Source organism: Miscanthus floridulus, chromosome 3, assembly GCF_019320115.1.
Source record: "Miscanthus floridulus cultivar M001 chromosome 3, ASM1932011v1, whole genome shotgun sequence".
Lineage (NCBI taxonomy): Eukaryota > Viridiplantae > Streptophyta > Magnoliopsida > Poales > Poaceae > Miscanthus > Miscanthus floridulus.
In genome coordinates, this window is record NC_089582.1 from 13,530,154 (window position 1) to 13,550,485 (window position 20,332).

At 49.0% G+C, this 20,332-nt stretch overlaps 1 protein-coding gene across 1 annotated transcript; it reads left to right on the forward strand.

Annotated features, from left to right (window-relative positions):
- Nucleotides 1-425: 425 nt before the first annotated feature.
- On the forward strand, nt 426-1,199 carry LOC136543186 (protein TOPLESS-RELATED PROTEIN 2-like). Its single transcript, XM_066535711.1, has 4 exons — nt 426-558; nt 653-832; nt 919-1,032; nt 1,118-1,199. The coding sequence occupies exons 1-4, from the start codon at nt 479-481 to the stop codon at nt 1,197-1,199; spliced, it is 456 nt and encodes a 151-aa protein (XP_066391808.1). The 5' UTR covers nt 426-478.
- The last annotated feature ends 19,133 nt before the right edge of the window (nt 1,200-20,332 follow it).

The window sequence follows — 20,332 nt, forward strand, 5'->3', positions numbered from 1 at the left end:
GGGGTAAGCTGAACGGGGCCTTTGTTATGCTGTGTAACACAAGACTTTTTGGCGCTTATTTCTACTCATATTCTCAGTCTCCGTGCTCCGCTCCGCCACTGCTACATGTTGTTTGAGGCTCCGTCTTTTCTCTATGAGTTGCTGGTAAGTCGTGCTTTCACAATAACATGTTTAACTTGCTCTCTTTGTTGCATGTGTGGCATTTGAGAATAGGTTAATGCCAACATTTTAAAGCATGGTTTGGTCAGCCAGGAATCATGATCCAAGTTGATTTGGTTAACTGAATTGCAAAACTATGTTCAATTGTGGTTGTGAAAATGTAGAATTCACTAGTTTATCAGTTTGTGGTACTTTTGGAAAAGTATTGTGGCACTATAAGTGAGGTAGCAGTAGCAACCTTCAATGTCTGCATGGGTGGCGGCCCGAGGTTTAGGCGGGTTTTTGAGAGCTGGAGGCTCCGGCTGGGATCGGGGGAGCCATGTCGTCTCTTAGCAGGGAGCTGGTTTTCCTCATCCTTCAGTTCCTCGATGAGGAGAAGTTCAAGAAAACAGTGCACAAGTGAGTACTCGCCATGATCATGAATGGGGTTTTTGGAGCCTTGCTTTGCTGGGTGAGCTGGGATTTTTGATGCTTTTTGCGGTTGCCCGTGAAGGCTGGAGCAGGAGTCGGGCTTCTACTTCAACATGAAGCACTTCGAGGACCTCGTGCAGGGCGGTGAGTGGGACGAGGTGGAGAGGTACCTCAGCAGCTTCACCAAGGTGGAGGACAACGGCTACTCCACGAAGATCTTCTTTGAGATCCGCAAGCAGAAGTACCTCGAGGCCCTTGATAGGTGACCGACTCATCACTACGCTACTCTTGGTCCCTTGTTGTTGTCAAGGTTGTTTTTTTTTGCTGAATTTGCTGTCGGTGTCACAGGCATGATAGGGCCAAGGCTGTGGAGATTCTCGTGAAGGATCTGAAGGTGTTCACCTCCTTCAATGAGGAGCTGTTCAAGGAGATAACACAGCTGCCGACCTTGGAGAATTTTAGGTACGGTAACTTTCCTTTCAGAAGCAAAATGTTTAGTGCATTGGGCCAGTGCATCCAGATGTGATTGTGTATTGATGATCAATAGGCAAAATGAGCAGCTGTCCAAGTACGGGGACACAAAGTCAGCCCAGAATATCATGCTTTTTGGTTATCGTGTGCACAACTGATATAAATCAAATAGTTCAATCACGTATCTGCTACTTGTGTAGGTTTACTATTTTTGTTCTTTATCTTCTTTTTGGTTATTCTGATGCCAAATGATGTGTTTCTTTGACTTCCCTTAGTATTTATGGATGGATAAGGTGACAGTTAAATGTAGTCAATGCTTCCTTTCAGGGACGAAGCTAGGAAAAAATTTAGGAGGGGCTAAACAACGTCAATTAGCAAGAAAAGAGGTTCAGCAAATCTCAGCCCCTCCTACCTGTACATCTACAACTGAAATTTCAGACGGCGGCTCTACGGGGCTTCGCTTGCTCGCGAGCGGTAGGGGGGTTGGAGCCCCCCTAGCCCCACCGCTGGCTCCGTGCCTGCTTTCTTTGTTCATTTGACTTGTTGGAATTTTATTGCTCCTGGTTGTCTAGCACTACAGAATCTTCTTGATATGGTTCTTTTGGGATTGTTTTCATGTGATTTGGACATCTCTACCTGTTTATCCCAAGTAACCAGCTTTTATCGACAATGTGCAAACAAATTTTATCACTTTATAGCGGCTCTAGCTTTAGATGCTTATGTTATAGCAGATACAGTGCAACCGTGAGGAAGTGGCCTCATGTTGATTGTTGTATAGCTGCTGCAGTGAATTTGCATGGCTATTGCAGTGAGGAAGTGGCCTTATGTTGGTTTGTAATATTTCACACCTTGAAAACCAGCAGTTTGAATACTTTAAACCTTGTCCAATTCCACTTACTATTGTAACCTTGTCCAATTTAGAGGCTTTGCTAAAAGTGTTATATTGTTGGGAGACAATTCCACTTACTATAACTTTGTTCACATTCAGGCAACTAGGTCTTCTCATGCTGCCTCATAATCTGCCAACAATGGTAATGATGTTGGCCACACCAATGGGGATCTTCATGCTGCAAATGTTGACAACAATCAAGGTTCCAACAACAATGGCGATCATGCATCGATAATGTGATGGTGGTTTCTTCTTTTGTAGAGTTGTGCTTTTGCACATTAACTAGTAGGTGGCTCTAATCTGTTAGCTTTAGTTTTAGCTATAATATGTGTGGGGGGTACGACCCGGATACCCATGGCAGGTCACATGGGCTATGCCTCCAGGGGCGGCCCAGCCCACAAGAAGGAGCCTTGCGGGGCACGATTCTGCTCGGCGACTCCCGCAAGGCACGGGGAGGATATCCTGAAGATGTTACAAGATCTGATAGGATACGTACGATCCCATGTTTCTTGTAATCTGTTATTACTTTTCGGTTATCTCTCAGATCTAACCGACTTGTAACCTTGCCCCCCAGACTATATAAGGCGGGTAGGGACCCCCTACGAAATCACGGCAAATCATACGATAGCTAATACAAACCAACAAACCACAGGAGTAAGGTATTACGTCATACTGATGGCCTGAACCTGTATAACTCATGTGTCTCTGTTGCCTTCTTGTTCTTGATTACACGCTCCTCTGTCGATCAATCTACCATCGCGGGATACCCCTCGGTGGACTGCCGACGATATTCTATCGACAGTTGGCGCGCCAGGTAGGAGTGTGCGTGCTGTTTCCTTGTTGAACAAGATGATTTTTTCTGCAGGCTCTTCGTCCCTCCCGCAGCCCGGCTAGATCTTCACGGTCGGATCCATCACGTGGGTCATCAACGCCGACGGAGTTGGAGAGCTTCTTGAGCCGGTGCAGATCCGTTCTGCGCTGACCACCCTCGCACCTGTAACCGCAGATCCAATCTCAGAACCACTTCTAGGGCCGACTTCATCAGCCACTCGCCGCTCGCTTCCTTGCTACCAGAGGAGGCATGTCAACAATGACGATCTGATCGAGTCTATCGATCGGGTCGGCCTGAAACTCACCAATTGCCTCTCCATTGCTGAGTCGGCTCTAGACACTCTTGTTCAGCATCGAGCACCCTCCGATCCTGATCTATCGGTGTTCAATGCTCGGCAAACTTCAGGGCTCGTGACCCTGCCCTTCATGCTCGTCAACAACACCGCTACGTATCAGGGCGCCCTGAGTGGCAAATTCGCCGACCAGCTCGCCAACCAGCTCCCACCAACCATCAACATGCTGCACGCCAGCCGAGGTCTCGAAACATCCCTCCAAACCATCCTAGAGGAAAATCCAGACTCCAAGTCTCAAGGGTCCACGGAGCTTCTCACCGAGACCTTCACCGGGCAACCCCCTCTCCCGCCTTTCCGGGGTGGCGCAATCTTCAACGTCAGCATCGATAGCCCTCCTCGGAACGGCAAAACAGATGAGGAACGCGCCACCCGAGAAAACAGGAATGCCAACTGCGCGCAACGCCGTGATAACGAATGCGCCATTGCGATGGCCGAGGCCGCTCGCGATAACCAGTTCGATTTGCAGGGAAGGCCCCTCCATCGCAACCTCAATGAAGAATTCCTCCGCGTCGACGGCCACGACGTCTTCAAAACTCCGAGCGCCAATCTGGCGGTGGCCGCCAACAAACATGCACACCTCCCGCAGACGCCCGAGCTTGCCAAGGTCGCCGCTATGCTAAAAGCGGTACACTGTCAAGTTAATGAGATCCGAGAGGTTCAGAGACCATCGTGCTCCACAAGCGTGGTTCGCCGATTAGCCGATCCTAGATCTAATCGCCGCCCCAGTCAAAGCCGTTTCACCGACCAATCACTACCTCCCCAGGTGGGAGTCGGAGGCCACCACGCCGAGCATCATCGCTAGCACGACCAAGAGGTCGAACAAGATGCCCGAGTGCACCTCAGTAACCTTCGGGATGCACGACGGCGTATCGATCAACGCCGCTTCGGGCACCATGAAGATGAAGTGCGACGCCACCAAGATTACGAGCAGGAGTACGGTAACCCGGACTCAGCTCTGGAGCCGATCATCACCGGCAATACTGCTGATATCGGTGCCGACAACCCGGAAGGGCCCCCTGCGTTCACCAGGGCGCTCCGAACGCTCCAGTGGCCCCGTGGTTTCAAAATCACCGGGGTCGAGCCCTACGAAGGAAGGATGAACCCAACTCAGTGGCTGTAGGCTTACGCCACCGCCGTCTGCGCCGTCGGAGGAGACACCAACATCATGGCAAATTATCTCCACGTCATGCTTACGCCAGCCGCCATGAGCTGGTTCACAAGCCTTGCCCCGGACTCCATCGGATCTTGGGAAGATCTGAAGAGAGTTTTCACCGACAACTACATGGCCACATGCAGGCGGCCGGGCACCAAGCACGATCTCAACCGCATCAACCAAAAGTCATCCGGACTACTCCGTAGCTACATCAGACACTTCTCCGAGATGAGGAATTCTATTCCCAACATCACGGAAGCCGAAGTCATCACCGCCTTCGTCCAAGGACTTCATCACCGTGAACTCCATTCTAAGTTCAACAGAAAGCCTCCTACCGGCATCAGCGAGATGATCACCACCGCCAACCAGTACGCCGACGCCAAGGAAGCGGAGGTACGTTTTAATGAAGATACGGGTACTAATCACCCGCCTTGCCGCCACGACGACCGCAACGATGACCGACAAAACAACATTCGCTGCCACGACGACCACAACAACAATCGACAATACAACGATCGCCGCTACGACGACCGCAGTTTCCATCGCGACAACAGACGAGATCGGCCAGATGGATTCAAGCCTGGTCAGAATCGCCGCCGCCGACCAGATCACTTTGTTGCCAACGTCAATGAGCCGCGCGCAAAGCGTAACTACGATGAGCAGTACAAGAAGATCCTCGATGGACCGTGCCCCCTGCACAAGAACGCCAAACACAAGATGAAAGATTGCCTTGGTTTGGCTAAGGAGTTCCAGGAGAAAAAGTACAACGACGACAATGGTGGGAACGGAGGATGCCGACCACCTGGGGATAATAACAATGCCTTCTAGGACCATGACAAGGTGGTCGCCACCATCTTCGGGGGTTTTGCCGCTAACGAGAGCAGAAGGGAACGGAAGCTCGCCGCCCGACGAGTGCTCGCCGTCGCTTCAGAGGAAACTACCGCCAACCCTAGCTATCGCCGATGGTCTGAAATCCCCATCACCTTCAACAGGGCCGACCAGTGGGCGGACATACCCTACACAGGGCGTTTTCCCCTCGTCCTTGACGTGACTGTCCAGAAGGTGCTCTTCAGAAAAGTCCTTGTCGACGGTGGAAGCGCTTTGAATCTACTCTTTGCCAGGGCCCTAAGGGAGCTCGGCCTCAGGACAATAGACCTCACGCCCTCAGACTCCTCCTTCTGGGGTGTGGTACCTGATAGGGCATCCAGACCACTTGGGGAAATTACCCTACTAGTACAGTTCGGCACAGCAACCAACTACCGAGTGGAGCATATCAACTTTTATGTCACCGACTTCGACACCGCCTACCATGGCATACTAGGGCGTCCGGCTCTGACCAAGTTCATGGCTGTTCCGCACTACGCGTATTTGGTGTTGAAGATGCCTTTGCCTGCAGGAGTCCTGTCTCTGCGGGCCAACCTCTCCGTCGCCTACGCCTACGAAACAGAAAGTCTCGCCCTCGCCAAAGCCACCGACTTCTCCATCCAGATGACTAGCGTGGTCGCCGAAGCCAAGACGGCATCTGCTGACGACATGGAGATCCCAGAGCCTCCCCGTGCCTCCGCCAAGTCCAAGGAAGTCAAGGAGATCGGCCTCAGCCTCGACGACCCTTCCAAGACGGTGAAAATTGGGGCTCACCTTGACCCCAAATAGGAAAGCGCGCTCGTCTCCTTCCTACATGCCAACGCTGACGTGTTTGCTTGGAAACCTGTAGACATGCCGGGGGTACCACGGGAGAAGATCGAGCACTCCTTGAATGTCTCGCCGACCGCTAAACCGATCAAGCAGAAACTTTGCTGATTCACGCCGGACAAAAAGGAGGCTATTAGGGTAGAAATAAAACAGCTCTTAGCTGCCGGATTTATAAAAGAAGTGTATCATCCAGATTGGTTAGCTAATCCTATTCTTGTTAAGAAAAAGAATAAAGAATGGAGAATGTGTGTTGATTATACTGATCTTAACAAACACTGCCCTAAAGATCCCTTCGGCCTGCCTCGGATAGATGAGGTTGTAGACTCCACCGCTAGCTGTGAGTTACTCTCCTTTCTTGACTGTTACTCAGGCTACCATCAGATCTCCCTCAAGGAGGAAGACCAGGTCAAAACGTCGTTCATCACGCCTTTCGGTGCATACTGCTACACCACTATGTCCTTCGGACTAAAGAACGCCGGCGCGACCTACCAAAGGGCTATCCAGACGTGCCTCGACTAACAGATTGGCCGCAACATCAAAGCCTACATCGACGACATGGTCGTCAAGACTAGAACCGCTGACAATCTTATCACCGACCTTGAAGAAACTTTCTCCAACCTAAGCAAATACCGATGGAAGCTGAACCCTTCAAAGTGCATCTTTGGAGTTCCATCCGGTATCCTGCTTGGCTACATCGTCAGCGCTCGGGGCATCGAACCAAACCCTGACAAGGTCTCCGCCATCACCAACATGAAACGGTCGACGTGTGTCAAAGATATACAGAAGCTTATGGGTTGCATGGCTACGCTAAGCCGTTTTATCTCGCGTCTCGGTGAAAAAGGGCTACCTTTCTTCAAGCTCCTCAAGGCCTCCGAGCTTTTTTCTTGGTTAGAGGAGGAAGATACAGCTTTCGAGCAGCTCAAGTTGTTTCTAACAAAACCTCCAATCATGACAGCACCACGACCAGACGAAACTCTGCTGGTTTACATCACCGCCACCTCTCGCGTTGTTAGTACGGCTATTGTCGTCGAACGCGAGGAAGCCGGACACGCCTACAAGGTGCAACATCCGGTCTATTTCATCAGCGAGGTACTTAATGAGCCCAAAACTCGTTATCCTCAGGTGCAAAAGCTGTTATATGCAATTTTGATTACCTCACGCAAGCTCCGACATTACTTCGAATACTACAAGATCGCCGTGGTCATAGAGTTCCCTCTGGGGGATATTCTCCGCAATAAAGAGGCCAATGGCCGTATCATCAAGTGGGCCGTGGAGCTCGTCACTTACTCCATTGATTTCAGAAGCAGACCAACAGTTAAGTCACAGGCGCTTGCTGATTTCATCACCGAGTGGACCGAGATCCAAGAACCCATTGCCGCCACTTGCCCCGAGCACTGGGTGATGTACTTTGACGGTGCCCTTAACATCAATGGTGCTGGTGCGGGCATTCTATTCATCACGCCGACAAAGGACAAACTCTGATATGTTCTCCACATACATTTTCCGGCCTCCAACAATGCTGCGGAGTACGAAGCATGTCTCCATGGTCTCCGTATAGCCATCGAGCTCGGCGTCAAACGCCTCATGGTATATGGGGATTCCGCGCTGGTTATCAACCAACTCAATAAGGATTGGTCCTGTTCTAGTGAAAAAATGGACGCATACTGCGCCGAAATTAGAAAAATTGAAGGGAAATTCTACGGTATCGAGTACCACCACGTGCTACGGGATCAAAACCAGCTAGCCGACCAGCTATCAAAGATAGGATCTTCTCGAGCCACGGCTCCGCCAGGAGTTTTCATCCAAGACCTCCTGGCACCATCTATAAAAGAGGATAAGGAAGTTGTAGAAGTACCCTAGCCGAGCAGTTGGTACTCACGGTACCTTCGCCAGTCGCCGATTGGAGGGAACAGTTCATCAAATACCTCTCCAGCGATGAAACACCCGCCGACAAAATCGAATCTGAACGACTAATTCGCCGAAGTAAGCATTACGTGCTGGTAGACGGTAGCCTGATGAGGAAAAGTGCCAAGGAAGGAATACTGCAAAAGTGCATCATCCAAGACGACGGTGTGAAGCTACTTTCCGAAATTCACTCCGGTTCCTGTGGCAATCACGCGGCTTCAAGAACACTGGTCGGCAAAGCTTTCCGGGCAGGTTTTTACTGGCCCACGGCTATTACCGATGCAGAAGATCTCGTTCGATGATGTGAGGGGTGTCAATTTTTCGCTAAGCAAATACATGTGCCAGCACAAGAATTACAGACCATTCCAGCTTCCTGGCCATTCGCATGCTGGGGACTGGATATGATCAGGCCTTTCAAACCAATGCTAGGAGGTTTCCGGTATGTGTACATCGCCATTGATAAGTTCTCCAAGTGGATCGAGTACAAACCACTCGTCGCAGCTACTGCTAAGAAAGCAGTCGAGCTCTTTGAAGACATCGTACATAGATTCAGTCTCCCGAATAGCATCATCACCGACCTCGGGACATCTTTTACCGGCCATCATTTTTGGGACTTCTGCGAAGATAGGTGCATCTCTGTTAAATACGTTTCCGTTGCCCATCTTAGAGCTAATGGTTAGGTCGAGCGGGCTAACGGTATGATCCTCGATGCCCTCAAGAAAAGGCTCTATCAAAGAGAAGAAAAGCATCCGGGCAGATGGCTCAAAGAACTACCAGCTATGGTCTGGGGACTGCGCACTCAAGCTAGTCGCAGTACCGGCGTATCTCCATATTTTATGGTATATGGCTCAGAGGCCATACTCCCAGTGGATATTGCATTCCGAGCACCTAGAGTGGAAAATTATGATGAAGAGCAGGCCGCAGCTGTTCGGATAGAAGACATTGATCGGGCTGAGGAAGAACGTCTGATTACTTGCGTTCGCACGGCCAAGTACCACGAAGGTCTGCGGAGGTATTACAACCAAAACGTCAAAGGTCGTTCGTTCACGATCGGCGACCTCGTCTTACGTCGAAAACAAAAAATCGAAGGGCTTCACAAGCTGTCTTCGCCCTGGGAGGGCCCTTACGTCGTCAAAGGTGTTACTCAGCCAGGGTCTTATCGCTTATGTGACTTAGATGGAATCGATGTTCCCAACTCTTAGCACATAGAGCACCTTATACATTTCTATCCCTGAAATAACATAGATATGTATTCTTTACTTTCATATTAATAAAGTTCTAGTCTCCATAATTTTCCTCCATTTTTTCATCTATTATAAGTTTCACTTATCGCCATCGGGCTATACGCCATGACATGGCGATCTCCAACACGTTCGCCAAGCACGCCCAATTCGCCGAACATGTTAACTCCCGATCACCGAACACGATTCCTCCAATTCGCCGAACACGTCGACTCCAAAAATCGCCAAAAATGATTACTCCAAAAATCGCCGAACACGATTCCTCCAATTCGCCGAACACGTTAACTCCTGATCGCCAAACACGACTTCTCCAATTCGCCGAACACGTTAACTCCCGATCACCGAACACGACTTCTCCAATTCACCGAACACGTTAACTCCCGATCACCGAACACGACTTCTCCAATTCGCCGAACACGTTAACTCCCAATCACCAAACACGATTTTTCCAAAAATCGCCTACTATGCTTCCTCCGGGTCGCATAGGTTTTTCTACAAAAACAACGACGATCTTGCGTTCCAATTTTCACAACATAGCCCGCCGATCGTCAAGCAGCACACCTTTTTCCTTCTGTTTTCTATGGAGAAGACCCAGTCTCTGACTACATCCTACACGTGCTTAGGGGCTCCGCCCTCTGCGTTACGGTTGGTCGGCTGTGGTTCTTTGGCCATGCCTGTTCGTCCTACACGTGTCAGGGCCTCTGCGCTCGGCGTTATGGACTATGGGCTAGTCAAGGCTTAGATTTCAGGCATGAACTAACTGCTCGGACGCCGATTTAGCCATTTCTCTCGCCAAGTTACTCAAGTTGGCTGCTGGGCAGCACGCTTTTTCGCACTAGTAACTCCGGAGGACACCAAGGCTCTAACATCCCACCAAACGTACTATGAGCTCGGTGCTCTGCGTGTTGGGCGGTAGGCCACGGTCTTATGATAATGCCTGTTTCTCCAACATACGCATGGGCTCCGCGTTATGCGTTACGGATCATGACCTAACTAAGGCATCAAGTTTAGTGAAAACTAACTGATCGAACACCGCTTATATTACGCATAACTGCATCGGGTTGATAATACGGCGATTCTTCATAGCCAGATAAATCAAGTGTTACAGGCGGTAATATCCGGGCAGTTTGTTAAGCTTCGCCAATAGTTTCTATTTCGCCAAACAGGTCTATATCGCCGACAAGCACTTTCGCCACATCCTCAACGTCATCCTCCAGCTGCTGGGTTTGCGCGTCGCTCAGCCCATCGGTGAACCCACCACCTATCGACTGGATGTCGACAGACGGATAATGGGACCGAACCACTGCAAGGGCATGAGTAGCGGCGGTCAAAACGGCGTCGCGGTTGAAGTTTTTGAAGTTCTCCCATACTGCCTTGCATCTCTGAACGATGGTGTCTGGCCCTTGCTACCTACCATCAGGACGGGGCACCGGTTCAACGTCGACGCAGTCGAGCACTGGTTTTATTGCGGCAGTTATAGTATTGAAGTTGTCCTTCTGGACTTTGGCTTCCCGCACCAGCACATCGAACTATGCCTTTGTTTTATGTCGGTAATCTACAAGAATTACAATGGTTCGTCATGACAAAAAAGTATTACGACATTACTTCCGATCAGGGGTACCTACCTTTCAATTCTTTGGCCAGTTTATCTGCTCGCTACGACTCCTTCGTTTTCTCTTGTCGGATTTGTTCGACGGTCTGGCGAAGCTGGTTGGGTTCTGCATCTTGCTCTACAAGCACAAAAGATAAGAAAAGGAAAAAAATATACGGCCAATTACTACAAAGTACATTATGTGAAAAAGAATACCGGATTTCAGCTTGGATACATCCTCCAACTGCTGGCACTTCCGGTCGAGCTGCTCAGTTTTACTATCGAGTTCTCCATTTTTCTTGCCCAACTGCTCGGACATATATTTAAGTTCCTCGGATACAATCGCCAGCTGCTCGGATGTCTTCTTCAGCTGCTCGGACGCAGCCGTTAGTCGCTCGGACAGAACCCCATTCTGATGTTCAAGGTCCTGCGAGTTTGACTCCGTAAGATCCCGCTCGCGCTAGGCCCTCTGAATACTTTTCTCCGAAAGACTTAATGCCTCCCGGAGTATCTTGTTTTCCTAGGCGAGGGGCTCCATCCTCTTTATCAGTTGGTGCCGTTGATCGGCTGTCCGAGCTATCCCTTGCGGATTAACAATGCAAGAGATAAACCTTGATCTCTAACAACATATATCGGTGTTATACGCGCGGTACTCACCTCAATTTGAGTCATAACTCCAGCGACGGCGGATTTCAACCTCTTTATTTCCCTGGTGGTGTTTCTTCCTCGACGACTACCACCTCTTCCTTGTGTTTTTGGAGAATCCGGACAGACTAGGGTTTAGGTGCGGCACGCTCGATCTCCATGACCTCGTCCTCCTCCGCCGACGCTTGAGGCACCACCGGGGGGCTCTGTGGTCGGACTGCCGCTCTGACCACTCCTGGCATCCCTGCGGGTGACGATGTTTGCTCCTCAGTCATTGACGGAGTTGCATCTTTAACCTTCGGCGCATCAACAACAGCTACAGTTCCGTTTCCAAGGTATCAACTTTTTCGGTCGTAGCCGTGGTTGTGGTCACCGACACGCCCGTCGTATGCGCCAACGATTCACCATCGCCAGGGCTGCTGGGAGCAGCGGTTGGCCCGTCCTCTGTTCGTTGAGCACTCGGGGACTCCTGGACGGGAGCAGTTGTCATTTTTTCTTCTGAGGTCATGGGCCTCAGCGGCGCACTGCGTAATATCGGCTTCTCGGTAACCAGGAGAAATCAAGGAACAATATTATTACTCCAAGGCAAAAATACTTATGGTTTGGTCTTCTGATTGATTTTCTTGAATCGGCGATGCCTGCCTGACCCCCCAGGCACGGCTGCTTGGTCTGCTTTATGGGAGGACTCCTGCACCTCTGCAGCGAGCTGCCGCTCTTCTTGGTGCCTGGGCCCCCCTTCTGTGCTTTGTTCTGCGGTTGTCCCCTCTTGTTGCTCGGGGACTTCGGTAGTTTGCATCACCGGGTTTTCCACCATTGCCCGACCATAACTTTCCCGTGCTTGCTGCTTGGGAGCGTCAGCATCCACCGGTGCCTCCATCGTGCTCGGCGGAAGCGCTGACTGGTCCTCATCATCGTCCGACCACTCCAGCACAGCCGTTCATCGTGGCCGAACAGTTCAGTCCTCTCTAAGAGAGATGCCGCCGGGTTTGTGTGCATGAGAGCTTGCGGTTTTTCTCCTTTTTTGGACCGGCTCGTCTACTGCCGGTCTTTTCCCGCGGACCTTCTCTGACACTGGGGATGGACTATGCGATGAGGAGCTCGGCTCATCCTCTTCGGTCTGTAGCGGCCGCCGAACGTCTACTCCTTTAGGCCAATCAGCTCTCGGTACATTTCAAAAGTATATTGCCCTATCCTGCGAATGGATCTTTTCATAAGTAAGTCAGTCCTATGCTCGGCAAGTGATGCCTGGTCGATGCGAAGTGAAAGGGTTACCTGAGGAGGTGGATTGCCGCAGTTGAAAGCCTTCGTTCCTTTTGGCCAGCTGAATGAGACGCTGGAAGTAAATAGATCCATGGCACAATCTATTACTTCTTTCTTCGTCAGGCGGTCCATGCTTTCACGGGTACCGTCATTATCACCTTTAAGTCAAACACCGGGTGGGCCCTCTCTTTGCAGGGTTGGACACGCCGCACTATGAAGCTAGCTACAACCAGTTCACCCCTAAGCTCCACGCCCTTAATCAATTCCAGAAGTTCCATTACTTGCTCCATGGCAGCGTTGTTGGGTCTCTCCGACCAGTTACTATGGTTAACTAGGATGTGATGGACGTCGCATCGAATCATTGGGTGACTTTGTTTAATATAGAACTATCTGGCGTTCCAACCTTTCAGGGAGGTATTTAGCAGAACGTTGATGTATTCGCTAGCCATCCCATCCCTGAGCTGCAGGTACACACCGCCGACCACCTTTGAACCGCTGCCCCCCTTCTTCTTCAGACAGAACAGGTGCCTGAAGAGGTTGAAGTGTGGAAGAATACCAAGAAACGCCTCGCAGAAATGGATAAAGATGGACACATGTAGTATGGTGTTGGGGTGCAGGTTGCAGAGGCTAATCGCTCAAAACTCCATAAGATCCCTCAGAAAGGGGTGGACAGGAAACGCTAATCCTCGCCAGAAATAATCTTCAAATACTATAGCCTCATCAGTATGTGGTGTCGGGAAGGGCTCACCACTAGCCGGCCGCCATCCAGCAGTGAGGTGGTCTGGGAGAACGCCCGCCGCCACCATCCTATCGAGATCTGCCGCCGACGTCTTTGACGGCACCCACTCCTCGTCGCGGCTGGCTCCGGTGGCCACTTTCTTCGGCTTTGCGGCTCCTTTTTTTGGCGCCATTTTCTACGGATTGGAACTGGGTTGGAGGCGAGTGCTCGCGATGGTGCGGAATGTGGAGTGTAGGGTTTGCGAAGGAAGGAAGAAAGGCAAACTGAGTGATGTAGGAGGCGATGTATGTGGCGGCGCGGTTATAAAGCATTTCCTCTAGTTTTCATTGCGCCTGAGGGTTTTTGGGAAACCGTTCCCGCGATCAGCGCTACTTCGACTCCTCCGAAATGGTTTAATGGGCCGCAACTTGGGCTATCACGTCGCAGTAGCCCACGTCGCTAATTTATTGCCGCCACTTATTCTCCGATTTCTCTGCATTTTAATGAGGCTTAGTAACTGATACTGTACAGCCATTACTCCGAATTTTTCGCCGCGGTTTGATTTATCCGATATCTATGCCAGAAACATGGGGACTGGCTACCTGCTCGGATGGTTTACTAATTTCTGAGCCTGGCACCACGTGACTACATCACCTACTGTCAGGCTCGGGGACTAAGTGGGCACACTTCACCTTGCGGTGAATGTGTTTGTTTTTTATCTCGAGGCTACGCTCGGGGACTGGCTACCTGCTCGGACGATTTACTAATTTCTGAGCCTGGCACCACGTGACTACGTCACCTACTGTCAGGCTCGGGGACTAAGTGGGCACACTTCACATTGTGGTGAATGTGTTTGTTTTTCTGAAAGACTCCGAGCCTCCAAAAGATAAAACCAGGTATCTTTACCCTCGTTTTCGGATTCTAAGTGGGCACACTTCATTTTACCATGCAGGAATTTTCAATTTTGGACTTGAGCTCCTTACACCCTTATGACAAGCCGTGCTCAGAACACACTGCTCGGCGATGCTGTACGCTGCTCGGTAGCTGCTCACGACTGCTCGGTGACTCCTTATGGTGGTCGGACCATGATTTGGACAGCTTGGTTTTGGTTCGCACCTGCTCAGAAAGTCTCAAGGCGGCGTTGCACAATGGGTACAAGGTGCTCGGGGACTAGCTGTGGGGGGTACGACCCCGGATACCCATGGCAGGTCACATGCGCTATGCCTCCAGGGGCGGCCCAGCCCACAAGAAGGAGCCTTGCAGGGCACGATTCTGCTCGGTGACTCCCGCAAGGCACGGGGAGGATATCCTGAAGATGTTACGAGATCTGATAGGATACGTACGATCCCATGTTTCTTGTTATCTGTTATTACTTTCCGGTTATCTTTCAGATCTAACCAACTTGTAACCTTGCCCCCTAGATTATATAAGGCGGGCAGGGACCCCCTACGAAATCACGGCAAATCATACGATAGCTAATACAAACCAACAGACCACTGGAGTAAGGTATTACGTCATACTGACGGCCTAAACCTGTATAACTCGTGTGTCTCTATTGCCTTCTTGTTTTTGATTACACGCTCCTCTGCCGATCAATCTACCATCGTGGGATACCACTCGGTGGACTGCTGACGATATTCTGTCGACAATATGACTCAATGATGCATGCTGGTACTTTACTCATCTTGACTGAGACTAGAACTGCTGAGATGAGATGGTAATGCTTTTGAATGTATTGATGCCAGACCATTTGGACATCATCTATATGTAGCCTGGATAACATTAATGAGTGCGCTGAACATTTGGATCTTTATATGTATGCTATCTATTATGTTGTGATGAAATTACAGTATGGACAGTCCATATTTAATATGTTGTTGCTACTGTTCTATTTCTATATAATTATTGTATCCAATTTGCTGCATTGTTAAGGGTTTTTTCTGTCGGTGGTCTGTTATTTTTCTGTGCGTTAATCGAGACCGACAGAAAAATAAAAATTTTCTTGTGAGTGTACCTCTACGACTCTATCGGGACAACATCGACAAAAAAATTATTTTTCTGTCGGGTTTTTCTTTTTTTCTGTGAGGATTAACGCACACAACATTTAAATTTAATCTGGGTTAACGCAATTTTTCTATGCGTGTAACACCCACAGAAAAATTGTTTCTTACGGCGAACACACAGAACAATTGAATTTTTCTGTCATTATATTTCGGTATGTATTTTTCTGAGGGTACGCCGTCAGAAAAATATTTTTCTAACGGTATTCGTATTTTTCTGTGTGTTTTTGCACACACAGAAGAATGCGAGTTTCCAGTAGTGAAAGTAACAAGGAAAACATCACGCAGAATGAAATATTACGTGAACAATAAGCTCGACATCAGCATACTAGTTACAGTCTGACAAACTATGCATGGTGCACCTTTTACTACTACAGTATATGTGGGAATCTTTAATTAGTCAAAGAAGAAAAGGAAACTTGAAGTACCTCCCCTACTACAGTCTATATGGGAGTCTGGAATTAGTTAAAGAAGAAAAGGAAACTTGAAGTGCTTCCCCTACACATGCAAGTATAGTTGGGGTAACACTGCTTTTGATTATTTCAGCAAATAGTTTTTGTATTCTACACAATCAATAAAGTTATGAGCCAAAAACAAGAGGTACTTCTACGCATCAAGAAGCTGTTGACAAATGTCTCTTTCGATGAACTAGTCAACAAGGTCACAAATAAAACATTTACTTGAAGCTTACAAAGGCCCTTAGTTTACAAATAACCTTCATTACACCAAAAACAAGAAAGGCCTTAATTTAAGAAAATTAACAACATGAAATTTCAAAACTAATTTAACTCCCCCTTGTACATGTAATCATGCTGATAGATTCAGCAAAAACCAAAATCCCTGCAAGGTTTTGACATTTTTGGGGCAGTTTGGCAAAGCTCCGCTCCCAGTTTCTTCAGAATGGACACCGTGGATCCTACCAAACGCTTAAAATGCAGCTGGATTCTGGTGGGAAGCAGTATCGATATCACGGCCGCACGATCGTTTAAGAGTCATTCTTTCTTTGTTTCAAACACTCGCACGCATAGTCGCATCACACGATCGCAATCCACGGATGGCGACGGCTGTGGATGCACTCGCCGTGACCAGGGAGGGGAGACCCGTGCAACGATGCTGCGCTTCACTTCCACTTCTATGCAGCGGCCCCGACGCCCCCGGTGGCCGGGCCTTCTTTCTGGCCAGCATCACACGAGGCCAGCACACACACAGGGGATAGTGAGCACTATAGCATGAAAAGGCATGGGGCCAGACCGGAGTCCTCTGACTTGGCAACTACCACAACGCGACGAGTGCCACCTGCTTTGTTGTCGCGTGCTTGCGTGCGTCCACCACTGCCGCACTACGCCCGCCACCCCTGCCTCTCCACTCCACTCGCTCAATCGTGTCCCGCTTCCCTAGCCCGGCCACGCCGTGACGCCAAGGGATGGATGTGATCTGCCTACGGCCGTCCCTCCTCTCCGCGTGGCCCGACGCCGCCCGCCCCCGAGGTGAGTGAGTTCTTTTCCCCTCGCCATGACAGAACCTTGGCTTACAGGCTTAGTACTATTGAGCTGAATATTTAGTTCGACGGATTAGTTGTGTACTCTCGTAGCCACAAAGACCGTGATGCTTGTGATGCTCTTTGGTGTGCGAGTATTCCTTTGCTCTTTTCCAATCGAGAGATAACACTATAACAGGCCTCGTTCTGTTCTGTGGGACGTGGGGCCTAGAATCAGTGGGAAAATGATGTAGGAGCAGTTGTAGTGTCTGATATTGGTGTCTTCTTTTTCGAGAGAGGAGTGTCTAATTAATGTCAAAGCTGATTTTGGTAGGAAAAGTGGTTACCTTTGGCGTTTGTTTGATAGCTCAATCTTAAAAATGATGGGTTACTTAAATAGAATCAAACCCAAGCCAAGGCAATGTAGTCAAATTTCACGTTTAAAGGTTGGGGATGAGAATTAAGGGCCAATTTGGTAGATCTCCTATTTCTAATTTTTGAGCTTGACTTCTTGATTTTCCGATGGAGTGATTCTGGTGGAAGAATAGGGTGGAAAGCAGGTGAGAATCAATTTTGAAGTGATTCTAGTGGTGATTGAACGGGGAGCAGTGTGAAGCGACGAAGAGCAAGATTTTTTTAGCTCACATTAGAGTGGTCGGAGAAATCATAATAGCTTTATTTGAAATAAAACAAAAGTACAAGAGGGGTACATATCTTAGTAGCTAAGCATAGAAACGCCTAAGCTTGTCGATGTGCCAGGAATTGGATATGTCTGTTCGATCTAGGCGAGTTAACCTGTAAGATGTAGGGCGTGTAACCTCCTTGATCATGAAGGGCCCTTCCCATGGGGTTGCGAGTTTGTGGACACCAGCCTAATTCGTCTTCCACTTTAGGACCAGGTCCCCAACCACGAAGAACCGCTCCTTAACGTTCTTGTTGTAGTACTTGTGCAAAACAGCAAGGTATTTGGCTGTACGTACACAAGAGTCGAGCCGCTTCTCTTCTGCACTATTCACTTCTAGCTCCCATGCTTCATTGGCCTTGTCTTCATCAAAGTTCTCTACCCGTGCTGATCTGAAGGCTATATCTACTGGGAGCACTGCCTCAGCGCCATAAACCATAAAGTATGGTGATACGCTGGTATTGTGACTGGGCTGGATTCTGAGACCCCAGACCACGGCTGGTAACTCTATGAGCCGCGCTGTTGATGTCACCGACGTGGTTCGCCCTAGTCACCGACGCAATTCGCCCTCGACCATTTATGTATAGCCCTAATTCGCCCTAGTACCAACACAGTTCACCCTAGTGTCGATGCATATTGTTTGTAGATTTTACGCATGTAAGCAAAGATTTGACGTACTATATATTGGTTTTGTTTTTTGAAGCTAGATGGCCGACCCGAGAAACATGGATGAGGAGGAGTTGATGATGAATTTGATCAACACTGGCACTCAAGTTGTCGGTGATGATGGTGCTAACAATAACGTGCAAGAGGATGCAGATGACGGGCATCAGTACTTAGCTCTTGAACAAAATGAGCAACAACATATTGGCCAAGTATATATTTTTTATTATTAGCTATATATATTATCATATGTCTTATGTGTGCTCATGACATTAAAAATAATGTTTATGTTTTGTAGCCCTCTAGATCGACATCAACAACTACAACGAAGAGTAAAAATATTCGAGGTCCCAAAAAGCCATTGGAGGGCCACTTCATCATCTCGGAGTTCAATGTGGATACAGGCGAACCGGGGGGGCCAAATAAAACGAAATTCGTGCACCACTGTGGTTACCTTGTACAGGACCAGCTCCCGATTAGTACCCGCGAATGGAAGAAGAAGACCAATGCTCCTCATATCAGTTTTGTCTCCAATCATGACAAGACCTTAATTTGGAATGATGTCTTGCAACATTTCACGCTCCAAACAGATGGTTATGGTGATATAATAGATGGTGATGAATTGAAGGAGCGAGTTAGGGATTGGGCAATGAAGAAGATGGCCACCTAGTTTCAGACTTGGAAGAAACACTTATACACGACGTATGTCAAGAAGAACATAGCACCAGATTTTACTGTCCCAGACTCGATCTCAAAGCAGAGGCCCTATTGGGATGAGTTTGTACAGTACAAGATGTCGGAAGAGGGTGTGAGTCGGGTGATAAAGAACCAACGTAATGCCCAACAGAAGACATACCACCATAACTTGGGATCAGGTGGCTACCCGACTACCATGAAGAATTGGAACAAAATGGAAGCAGACCTTCTTGCCAAGGGTATCACACTAGAATCACTCGAGTGGGGAGAGCGTGCAAAGAATTGGTTTTTCGTTCATGGGGGAACACTGGACCAAGAGATAGGGAAGTGCGTTTATGGTGCAAGACTGCAAGAAGCAGCAGAAAGATTGTTTTATGCTCAGAGAGCTACTGCTAGTGGTGCGTTCAGGCCCAACAGAGAGAAGGATGAACTGACATACGCCATCGGGACTATTGAACACGGTGGCCGAACTAGAGGCAAAGGAAGTGTCTCGTGGGAGCATGGATTCCCTCAGGACAGACCTTCCTACAGAAGCCGCCAGAGAAAGAAGGAAGAAGAGGCACAGCGGCTCTAGAGGTTGGAGGAAGCGGTGCGTGAAGCACAGGAGCGGGAAAAAAACCTTGAAGCGAGAATGCAGGAGGAAATCAGAAGGCAAGTGCAAATAGCAGTGAGTGCAAGCAAGCAGACATCAGAGCCAGGAATCAACATTAGCCAATATGTTCAGTTGAAAAGCAGCTGCACTTCCACAGAGATACCAAATCAAGGGGACACAGGACTGCACTTCCCTGTGGATGACGTCACTGAACCTTTTACATCGTGTGAGCTACACATTCCGAAGGGGAATTCCACAATCAAGGTGGCTATCGGTCTTGTTAATCCTATCGACCGAACCAAGACACCAAGGATTTATGGGAATATAATCCAAGAAGGATATGCTACCATCTCGGTAGATAAAGCTGAAAAAGGTTTTAGTGATTTGCCTCTTGACATTCCTGGAGGTGATGGCGAGAAGACTCTAGGAGAAGCAGAGAAGACATTCATTCTATGGCGCAAGCGCTACATCATCATTCTCGGGATGTCGCCTCCACCTCCTCCTGAACTACCTCACCATAGGTGCGGATGAAAACACTACATCATTAATTTATATTGGCTTAAATAATTAACAATCTGCTCATAATAATATGTCATTCCTTTTTTTTGTAGTAGATCCTCCCCCAACCTAAATCCAATTGTTCAATCGCCAGATCATCATAGTGCTCTGTACGATGACAATGTGTTGGAAGGCGAGGCTGCATCCACACCATCTCCAAGGAGGTCTCCAATGCTGCAGCCGCCACCTCCAAGGAGGTCTCCAACGCCGCTGCCACCACCTCCAAGGAGGTCTCCAACGCCTCCCCCGCCCCCGCCTACCAAGAAGCCAAGTACCAAGAGGCCA